We start from the raw sequence: 11,690 nt of genomic DNA, 5'->3' as shown, positions 1-11,690 counted from the left end.
GATTAATACAGGTGCCCTTCAGCTTGCACACTGTTGGTAGGTCCTCATATTTCGGGGACATACATATGTCTTTTCTTCAATTAATACTATCATCCAGTTTCAGACAATTTAGAGTTAGTTAGGGACTTGTCCTAGTAACTCACTATGACTTAGAGATTTTCAGACGGACAACTAGATTTCCACTTATGTTCGTATGTGTCAGATCATTCCATTGATATGATAGCTACTTGAGACTTTATTCCACTTTCCATTTATTTCTGTTATGTATACTATCTTAATGTTATGCTATGCCAGGGGCGGCTCTAAGGCTTGGCCGGTGAGGTCATTGCCTTAGGCCTCAAAAATTTGAAGGCCCCAAATTTGTTTAGATTATTATTATTAATTTTATTATATATTAATACAATTTAAATAAATAAAATTGTTATTGTATATTTTTTATTATTATTTGTTTGAGAGTATTTTTTACCAATAAATTCATAAATTCTCATAATCTTTTCACTCATTATTTGATATATTTGTTTTAACTTCCAATTTTAAATTTTATCCTTTTTATATAGGAACTAAGTTATACGTATTGATAACATTGATTTTTTTTCAATCTTTTCTTGAACTACGTGAACACAAAAATGTTCATGCACAAGTTTCCTTTTCGTTTTAATTTAATATATTATATAAAAAATTTATAATTTGTTTTAGATATTCACCAATGAGTGCTACTTAATGGAATAAATTATATCATTTAAAAATAACTATATCATTTAAATTGATCAGAAATTTGAATATTTTTGTTACTATCCATGCTCAAAACTTTAATTATTAAGTTATGTATGTTCTTTTCTTTTTCATATCTGTGATGATAGCCAAATTAAAATTTCAATTTGAGTTTTGAAGCTCATCATCGATAATCCATCAATTTTATCTTGCTTTTTTTTTTTTTTTTTTGTGTGAAATTTGATATTTTTTTGTCTTACATGATTAATCTATTGCGTAGAAAATCGATTTTCTTGTTAGTGTATAAATTTTATAAAATAAATTTAAGGGCCTCTTACTATGATTTTGACTTACGGTCACGTAATCTGTTGACTTGCCCCTGTGCTATGCCATATGGTTAGCTTGGGGTCAATAATGACTCTAGGCAACATGTCACATCTAGGAATAGTCTTGAATCGTAATATTATTTTAGTAGGAACTTAATTAATTATCTAGATAAAAAAATTGATTTATATATGAAGATATTTTAACGGTAAAGACCCATGTTATCCATCTTGAGAAATCACATCTGTTTCCAACAGATAATTAAATATAAAAGGTAAATGAAGTAAAAAGTTTATTGTGCACAAAACACAAAGAAGGTGAAGTAAGATTAACGTTGTTTTTATTATAATATAAAATTAGTTTTAGAGAAAACATGATATATTCAAAGTAGCGAACCCATCGCCTACTGCAGCGCGGTCGTCTCTACAGCCCATGCAAATTTCAATTTACAAGACTTATTTTTCATATGTTTTCTTACTTTCCCATTAATACCACATTCAATTTTTTGTTCCCATATTTTATTTTTTAGTCTGTTTCAAAAGTAATATTCTCATTATTTCAAAATAATTAAATTATTGGATGTTTCACACCATTTGAGAAAAGAAGATTAGAACACAAATTAAACATTACTTTCCGTTTTTACCCTTATTAAGTACTCCCTCTGTCCCTAATTACTTGTCCACTTAAAATTGACACACCCATTAAGAAAACAATAATTGACATAGTGAGTTTACCATTGTACCCTTATTAATTATGAAGTAGATGAATTAAAAACTTAAGATTTTCAAGAAGTTCTACCTTTTTCAAAGTAATTAATTGAGGGTATAATAGGTAAAAAATTTTTATCCTTTCTTTGATTTGTCAAAATGGATAAGTAATTAAGGACAACTAAAAAAATAAAAATGGACAAGTAATTAGGGACAAAGGGAGTATTGTCAAATTAATCTTTAGAACAACAAAACATTAATCATAATAACTAATTTCAATTCTAAATAATTCAAAAATGTCTTGAACTCATTGCATAGTAAATAATTCAAAGTAGTTAAAGTTTCTTGAACTATCACATAGAAAATCTAAATAAAGGGTAAATGGAAGAATATTCTAAAAGTAGTCTTGAAGATTGAACAATTAAGTTAATTTTAAATATGAAAAATGCCTCAACAATTCGATTATTTTGAAATGGAGGAGTATCACTTTTATATAATTACAAATAACTTAACTTTAAAATTCTCTTTTTGGCCATAATAAAATGATTTATAGTCACATAAATAATCAAATATTTTAAATAATAAATTTTAAAAATCTTCTTTTATTTGTTAAATTTTATGTCAAGTCAAATCATATGACATGAATTAATACGAAGAGGATAGTTTATTTAAATTATATATATATATATATATATATATATATATATATATATATTGATCGTATATATGTGTTTTTACACGATCGATATATTGTTACTTGTTGTAACCAGTCACCTACCATAATTTACCGGATATCAAGTTATGCTTTCTCCAAATATTACCTTTCATAGTGCACAAATTTTAACGGTAAAAGTTAAACTTCACTGTAAATTTAACTTTTTTTTAGATGCGATCGTGCTACTTATGATATTCTTTGAGGTAATAGATTAGTACTCCTCTATCCAATAATATTTGTCTACTATTTGAATATAATAAATGCAATGTAATAGATAAATAATTATATTTAATGATAAAGATAAATTAGGAATTAAATTGTAAAATTATTCATTAATTTCATAAAGTGGACAAATATTATTAAAACATCCCAAAATATTATAGTGAACAATTATTATTGGATGGAGAGTATAAAAGTATTTACATTTATCTCAGAATCCCCATAATTAGTAATTGTTTAAGGACAAAAAGGTGCACAACAACTTTTGCAGCCAGAAGCAAACATCCCCTATTTTCTTTCACTAGTAGCCTACTCTTTAATCTTTATGCATGTTAGAAGACAGTTGTACGATGCAAATGGTGTTTTGTGTTTCCTTTTACTGTGAAGTCTAAGTTAAATTAGTTGACCAAATTTTCAAATTGGTCCATAATGTTTGTAGTCTGTACGAATTTATTTGATGACTCCTTTCAATGTTTGACAATTTATACAATAAAGGGATAAAGGATGAATTTACCCCCGAACTTTGATAAATGGTACGTTTATGCCCTCCGTTATACTTTGCGTCCACATAAGCCCCTGCCGTCCAATTATCGGTACACACATGCCCCTCTCACTAACGGACCCCTCATTCTGTACACGTGTCTTAATCTTAATCAACTACCCATTTGACCATTCTTTTAACCCATAAACTAACAACCCGCCCCATAAACCCAATAACCCACCCGATTCCCTCTAAAAATTTCCTAAGTACCTTATCCACAATGGAACCTAACATTTCATTCAAATAGAAAAGTACATCCATATACCTTCCATTTCCAGCAAAACCAGATATAATAACAGTCCAAGAAACATCATTTCGCACTGGCATCTTATAAAAGATTTTACAAGCTTGATACATCTCACCATTATTTGCATGCCCACATAACAACTAGCCCAAGAGAACACATCTCTTTCAGTTATTCTATCAAACACTTTGTATGCATCATCTGTAATCTTGAAAACCGAATACATACTAATCAACGAATTGCCCACATATAAGTTTGATTCAAGCCCATTTCTCACCACCAACCCATGAACAATTGATTTTTGATGGGCACATAACGTAACAATAAAAGTGAACGTGCACTCGTCCGGAAAAACCCGAATGGGGTGGTCTAAATTCAAGAGTTGGCAAAAAAGACAGAAACTTTCTGAATAATTTTGGAGTTTGCAGTATCCTCTGATCATCAGATTCCATATTAGAATCGGGGGTGAAGGCAGAGGATAGTGAAGAAACAGAAATCTTGCTGAGGTAACTTCCTTGATATGCAGATAACAGTGAATCAGAGAATTAACTAAAGAAGCAGTTGATGAGAGTACTTGTGTGAGTATTTGGGCATGTATTTGCTTCAGTTGAGATTTAAGTGGGCGTTGGTGTAGCAATTTAGACAATTCTTTTCGAGTAATGTGAATTTTGTCTTGAAAGACTGCGGGAAAAGTGGCTGTTGAAGAACAATAGATTCGACATTTGGGCTTAATAACAGTCAAGTGTTTGGCTTTACGCCATGAAAGAAAGCGCATTTGAAGTTTCACAAAAGAAACTGGAAATCAATTGGAGAGCTCTAAATATTCAGTGCTCTGCACTAAGTCTTTTTCTTTTCTTTTCTTTTTCAAATTTACAATATCTCCAATCTCCAAAATTGAGTTTGTATGTATAGGTTTGGGTTACATTTTGACCTAATGGGGATGCAATATTATAACCAGATAGTTTGATAGGTTATTTCAGATTTCAATTTTTGGGTTAGGTCAACAAATATCAAGTTGTTAGTTTTGGGTCTTTTAATTGACTTAGGAAATTTTAGAGGGAATCGGGTGGGTTATTGGGTTTATGGGGCGGGTTGCTAGTTTATGGGTTAAAAGAATGGTCAAACGGGTAGTTGATTAGGATTAAGACACGTGTACAGAATGAGGGGTCCGTTAGTGAGAGGGGCATGTGTGTACCGATAATTGGACGACAGGGACTTATGTGGACGCAAAGTATAACAGAGGGTACAGACGTACCATTTATCAAAGTTCGGGGGTAAATTCGTCCTTTTTCCCTTCAATAAATGGCGTCCTCAACCTTAATGTGAAAAGTATCACTATCTCAACGTTGGAAATTGTTTAATGATTTTCCCTACTAAGTGAATTGAGTTAGCCAAAAGGTTGTAAAGTTACAATTGGAAACTTTAGGACACCAAAACTTCAGAATATTAGGAGTTGATTTCTCAGATGATCATACAACTAATAGTTATTATCTCAAAAAAAATATATTTATTAAAAAAATTGAAATATGACTTTTTAAGATAATAACTATTAGTTGATTGATGAGAATCGGACGGAAGAACACTAATCCCACTTGCCATATTACTAGAGGATGTATGTACTCATTTGTCAACTTGATCAGCTATGTATAAACTCTTTTACAAGTACATATTCTAGTCAACAGAAGTTGCTACTGTTCATTTACTTGCTTTCATACTTGCACTTAGTTAATAATAAAACTACAATTTTTTTTATTTCTTTTTTTAGAAAACTGCCTAAACATTCTCATATGGAAAAATTTGATAACTCCCCATGTCAAACAATAGTTATCCATTATATTAAAAATAGTTATCAAATAATATTTTTATAGTTTAGAAAATCAAGAGATAATTTATCTTTTGTGTCTAATTTATCCATGCTATTAATACTCCTTCCGTCCAATAATAATTGTCCATTATACTAAAAATAGTTATCCAATAATATTTGTCCAATTTAGAAAATCAAAAGATAATTTACTTTTTGTGTCTATTTTACCATTGCAATTAAACACTATTTATCATCTAACACATTTCTCAAATCATTAAATTAAACAAAGTCAAAGGATAAAATAGTAATATTACCCCTATTATTTACTGTTTCTTAAGGGGTGTGCCAAGTCAAAAGTGGACAACTATTGTTGGACAAAGGGAGTAATAAAATGTCACGCCCTGACCCTACACCCTAGACGTGGCCGACACTCGAGAACCATTTCTGGTCTCCAAGCGAACCCTTGGACTGACTGACTACTTAGCGGAAGACTTACTCAAGAGATAATAGGCTTTAAAATAAAATTTAGAACATTTAAACTCAAAGTAAATACTCAACTCAGACTGTTTGAAAAAATACTCAAAGACATAAATATAATAGTTTGCAAAAGCATCTCAAGGAAAAGTAAATACTGAGAGACTTCTCAACTCTATATATCTATGAAACCTCTATTACTCAAGATGGATGTCGGGACAAGACCCACGACATCTCAAGACAACTGACTAGAAAATAATTGTGAAGTCCCCTAAAATGCAAGTAGGCTCACCCAAGCTATCTGAAGTGTAAAGTGATCACAACGAAGCGTCTGTTGATGATCCTGAACACCTGTATTTTCATCATAAAAAGATGCAGGTCAAATGACATTAGTACATTGAATGTACGAGTATGTAATATAGCCAAAACGAAATAACTGAATGACAATGTTGTAATAGATAAAATATACTCAAACTGAATGTAAAGAAATAAATGAGTTAAATCATTTAAAGGTTTACAAAATACTTACTCATCTTTGAACTTAATATAATAAGAGTTATATGAAAATACAGTATAACTCTATTAGGAGATTCTCTAACTGACAACCATCGCTATGAGCTATGTGATGATACAACGTCTTGTCCACGTTGCCAGAACTATCCTATATCATGCCGGGGTATAGAACCTCTCAACTAAGTGGATTCAATAAGCTTTGCCCGAAGGCACTAAAGATTCATCTAAAAAGTATGATCATGTACCCATGTTCGCAAGAATTGAATGAATACTCAAGAATAAGGTTCATGCTGAAAAATAGGCATGAACAATCAACTCAATAATCACAATACACAATGTATGGCAATGATTAGAAATAGAAATTTAATAATCAACAACTCAAGAACTCAATATCAACTCATCTCAAGAATATTCAAATCTAAGAATAGAACCCTAGATTACTCTTTTACTGATTTGAAATTAGATGTAGGGCGTGGAGACGAACTAGTCCAACACTATGATAACCTTGCATACTTGAAAGATGAAGTTCTTGGCGAAATCGATGAAACTCGAAGAACGCTTGAACCATAGAATTTCTCCTCTTGGAACCTTGCTCTAATGACTTGAATTGTTAATGAATGTAAGAGAATTGATAAACACTTTCTAAGCCCTTAATTAGGTGTAAAACTTCGTGGTTTAGGCTTATAATAGAGGTTAAAACGATGTAGTTTTAAGTACCAAATGTATATGAAAAAGATCAAAATGGCCCCAACTTAAAAAACTGACGAGGTGCCCTTAAAGGGAGGTTTCACGGACATTTTAAGGCTCCATGGTACGTGAAAAACTTCACTGGTAGTATAGCTGTCCATGAAACTTCAACTATCTGACAGGGCTTCACTAAAAAGAGCATAATATTTTACCCCAAACTCGAAATGAGGCAAACTTGGTGGTGTTGGAAAGAAAACTCAAAGACCTTTAATTTGATAGGTTATGGGTCACATAATTCGTTATGGTCTGAGAGATATAATCATTTGAAGTTGATTTGAAACTTAAAAGCTAATGGGTGACTTATACAGACCTTTAAACAGATCATACAAGCCACCACGGGCTATCTAGCGTCCCGTCCAGGTAACCCCACCTTCGAAGCCCTAAACGGTTGACCACCTAGTCCTAAACGGGTCGTGGACTCCTAAATGGTTTGTCTAGGGATCCGTGAAGGGTACATGGTCCATTTTGGGTTCGTGGACTTTGCCCTTAGCCCTCTTTAGCCTTTCTCAAAGTTTGATGTATTACACGAATGATTCAAATATTAAGAGTAGAGTTGCAAGGTGTTGTACAATGATTCAGGTCATAACTTAGAAATTTTCTGTAACACCTCGAAATTTGGAAAAGGGAGAAAATAAAATTTTGGGTTGCAGGCTATCTCTACGGTTTCCATATACAGACCGTAGAAGCTTTTACATGCAGTAGATGACAGCCGTATGAAGTGGGAAAATATTTTTTTTCAAAACAAGTCCCAACATCCTTTTTAAGGTTTACTAGGATTGTCCGTCATTCTATGTACGAGTCGTAGATAGGTCTCGTAGGTGACTGCCAGACTTAGTATTTTAAAGCTTAAAGTTGATTTCTACGGTTGACATGTACGGACCGTAGGAAGACCTACGAACCAAACATGGGTTCCGTCAAAGATAGGTGATTTTTAAGGTCCTAGAACTCGGTCTACGGTTGACCAGTGCGAACCGTAGAAAGTTCTATGGTCTGTAGGTCTGAACCGTAGGTTGAGTCAACAATTATTTTAAGAGGCTTCTGGGTTTTTTTCCTAACTATTTAGCAAGACCTGATATCACTCATGCTGTGAATTTAGCAAGCCAGGTTATGCAAAGTCCAAACATTGAACATCTTCAATGAGTAAAAAAGATTCTCAGATACATCAAAGGTACTCTACATTTTGGACTTAGAAATTATTTCATAACCACATTGTAGGTTGTATGGATATTCAAATACTGATTGGGGAGGTACCACTACTAGGAAATCAACTACAAACTATTACATCTACCTAGGTGCAAAATGTATTTCTTAGACTTTCAAGAAACATACCACAATAGCTCGATCGAGTGCTGAAGCTGGGTATAGAGCACTAGCCTCCACTGCATCAGAGATGATATGGATCATGTATCTACCTCATGATCTTGGTGTGTTCCTCTGATCTGTTCCTACAATGTGTTGTAAACTTGAGTGCCTTGTACATGACAGTTAATCCAGTTATGAATACTAGAACCAAACATGTTTAAATGGACTATCATTTTGTTCGTGAGAAGGTGGCCAGAGGACAACTTCTTACTCAGTTTGTGAGGTCTAACCATCACCTAGCTGAAATTCATACCAAAGCATTGACAAAACAAGTATTTGTTGTATTTCACAGCAATCTAGGAGTTACAGTTCCTCCTCTCACTAGTTTGAGGGGAAGTGTTGAAGATGAAGGGAGCTGATGATTGGAACATGTCAAAGGAACATATCCAAGGAAGCTGACTGTCGTGTTCACTGTTGTAGAGTTAGAGTCACAGAAGGACTATACTACTATATCCTAACTTATGTACAATTAAGCTGTTGTATCATGTATGGGGCTAAAGTCGACTAGGATAAGGTGTTTTAGTTATAGTAGTAATACTACTCATGTAAATTATATATTTGTATTGTAGTAGGACTCCTAGTGTAGCTAGTATAAGACTCTTCTCCTATATAAGGAACATGTACTCAACAATTTTATTCATCAATACAATCCTTGATTTCTTTAAACTTTATGTGAGAATTCTAAGCATACCGTCAATTCTTATTCCGTAAGTTTGCACAAAAGATTTATATTGTATCTACCGCAAATTAACGTAAGATAAGATGTGTTGCTTTGTAATGGATGTAAAAACTAAATTGACGGTTGCGACATCTTTTATTTTATCAATTGAGTCTACCTGCAAGTATCACAAAAAATGACATCTGCTTCTCTCTGTTTGCTCCTCCTTTGCATATGGTTATAAATTGTCTCAATAAAGATGAAATTATTACTAAATATAAAATATTCTGGAACAGTTAAACAAAAAGTGTCAAATGAATTGAAATTTTGTTTACCTGGTGTCTGGAGCCCTGACCGGTGTGAATTTTCTCCATATCCAGAGCTCGATAAGGGTGAAATAGTCTCACCACTGCAACATAATCCATGTTGTGAGTTATTTTGGTACTGAGGGAGGGAAGTGAAGAAGAGTGAGTAAAAATAAATTATTTGTCATAGACAATAAATGAATGCTTTGAAATCTGAAAAAGGATAGCTCAAGTTTAGGGTTGTCTCAGACCAGCACCCGCCATTTGTGCTATAAATAATCACTAACTTATGACTAGTACAACACCCTAGCCATTTTTCAATGAGCAGCTTTGAGTCACAAACTAGGCAAGAATGTTTAAACAAAAGAATTACTACAAAATACTATGATCACATGAGCAGTAGATCATCATCATGTAATGATCCACCAGCAGTAACAGTCGTCGTTGAAGGGCGTTCGATTTGCCAGATGATAAGTCTTCACAAGCTTGGTAGCTATCAAAGCCTTGCTAAAGCACTTAAGCAGATGTTTGTAGATAGTGGTGACATTGTTGAGTGTTCACACAATAATAATAATAATGTCGATCTTTCAAATGCTCTTCCTGGTCATCTTATTGCTTATGAAGATATCGAAAATGACCTCCTCCTTGTTGGTGATCTAAATTGGAAGTAAGTAATCTAACTCAACACACACCAACGTATATAAACACTTTAGCGGCAATTACTTAACAAAAATAGTTTAATTATCGTTAAATATTTTTTTTTACTGGCAATTAACAATCTTTGTAAATGTCCTTAAAGTGTATAGTGACATTAAATCTAATGACAATTAACTCATATCGGTAAAGACTTTAGCAATCTCGGTAAAAATGCATATTTATTGACCCTATTTTTGTTTTAGTTGTAGTGCTATCATTTCACTTTCAGATCGACATACTATTATACTAAAACTAGGTGAAAGATGATTTTAAAAGTTTTATGAAAATTTTGGTAATTTAAGAAAGTCACATAGATAAGATTATTTTTTGTATTTTTATTATACCACCCCAAGATGTATAAAACATTATCTTCGGGTAAGAGAAATGTGGTGATGAAGCATAAACTTTACCATCATTTGTCTTACTTTTGTTTTTATATGGTTTTACAAGAATATTCTTTCTTTTTAATTTCAATTTTTTTCGTAACATGTTAAATGCCATTAGATTAAAAGATATTTTATTAATTTTACACTCCTTTAATTTAAATAATAAGATTTAAACATCTTATTTGCATTCTTAAATTCTGCATCAAATTAAACTAGACTAACAAATTAAAATGGTAAGCGGATATACTTTGTCAGATTTACTTTTAGAGAAGAATTTTCAATATTCTGGAATGAAAGCAATTAAACTTTTATATAAAATAGGTATATATGCATGTTGTGCGTTTGTGTAATTTCGAATCATATTGTGCATGAGCAGACTCTGTAAAATCCAATATAAGTGAACTAGATAAAACGAAATCACATACCTAAATCTGCCATAAAATGAGTGTAGGGAAAATATGATAATTAACCTACTCTTTGAATTTTATCCAGAGATTTCGTGAAGGTGGCGAAAAGAATACGAATTTTGCCGGCGAAGCCAAATTCACGCAACGGAACAGTGGAGAATAATATTTAATATATTTTCTTTTCTTTTCTTTTTCTTTTGTGTAATTTCCTTGGTACAAAGTTTTGCTTGATTTGTGTAACAAATTATGTTCTCTTTTCTTCAATTTAGGGTCCGTTTGGTCATGTGATATGAAATTATAATTTAAAATCATGTGATGAAATAATGAGATAAAGTTGAAATTTTATTTGGACACCTACTTAATGTTTAGCTTAATACAAGGGACAAATAGTAATTACTAATTTATTTAAAATGCCAGCTTGATTTTTATTTATATTTTTGTCTATGATTTTATATTATCTATAATATTTTTTAAGTTCGAGAACTTTTAATATCGTACGTTATTCCAAAACTTGTTGCTTTCACGCAAGCCTCAAATCGTCTTTCATTTTAATTTACCACCTACAACACTTTACTTCATTTTGTAGATTATACATCACAACTATGTCATATAGAGTTTATACATTCTCGTTACAAAATGGTTTCAATATACTTCTATCGTTATAAAAATGACTTATGTATATTTCTACCGTTACAAAAGTGACTCACATATACTTTAATTTTAGGCTGAACCCATCGATAGCCTCCTAAAGTTAGCATCAATTTTCACTTAGACACCTCAACTAAACTTTGTTCATTTTAGATACCTCATGTTGAGTCTTGCTGTGTCATTTTGACACTTTTTGCTGACTTAACATATTGTTTGTGCTGCACCCATT

At 32.1% G+C, this 11,690-nt stretch overlaps 1 protein-coding gene across 1 annotated transcript; it reads left to right on the top strand.

Annotated features, from left to right (window-relative positions):
- Nucleotides 1–9,644: 9,644 nt before the first annotated feature.
- Nucleotides 9,645–11,062, top strand: LOC125823331 (auxin-responsive protein IAA33). Its single transcript, XM_049502722.1, has 2 exons — nucleotides 9,645–9,991; nucleotides 10,899–11,062. Exons 1-2 carry the CDS (start codon nucleotides 9,645–9,647, stop codon nucleotides 10,981–10,983), a joined length of 432 nt encoding a protein of 143 aa, XP_049358679.1. The 3' UTR covers nucleotides 10,984–11,062.
- The last annotated feature ends 628 nt before the right edge of the window (nucleotides 11,063–11,690 follow it).

The sequence above is a fragment of the Solanum verrucosum genome, unplaced genomic scaffold (assembly GCF_900185275.1).
Source record: "Solanum verrucosum unplaced genomic scaffold, falcon-dt-bn FXZP01000214.1, whole genome shotgun sequence".
NCBI lineage: Eukaryota > Viridiplantae > Streptophyta > Magnoliopsida > Solanales > Solanaceae > Solanum > Solanum verrucosum.
Note: the sequence above shows the minus strand (reverse complement) of the source record. Positions and strands in the feature narration are given on the sequence as shown.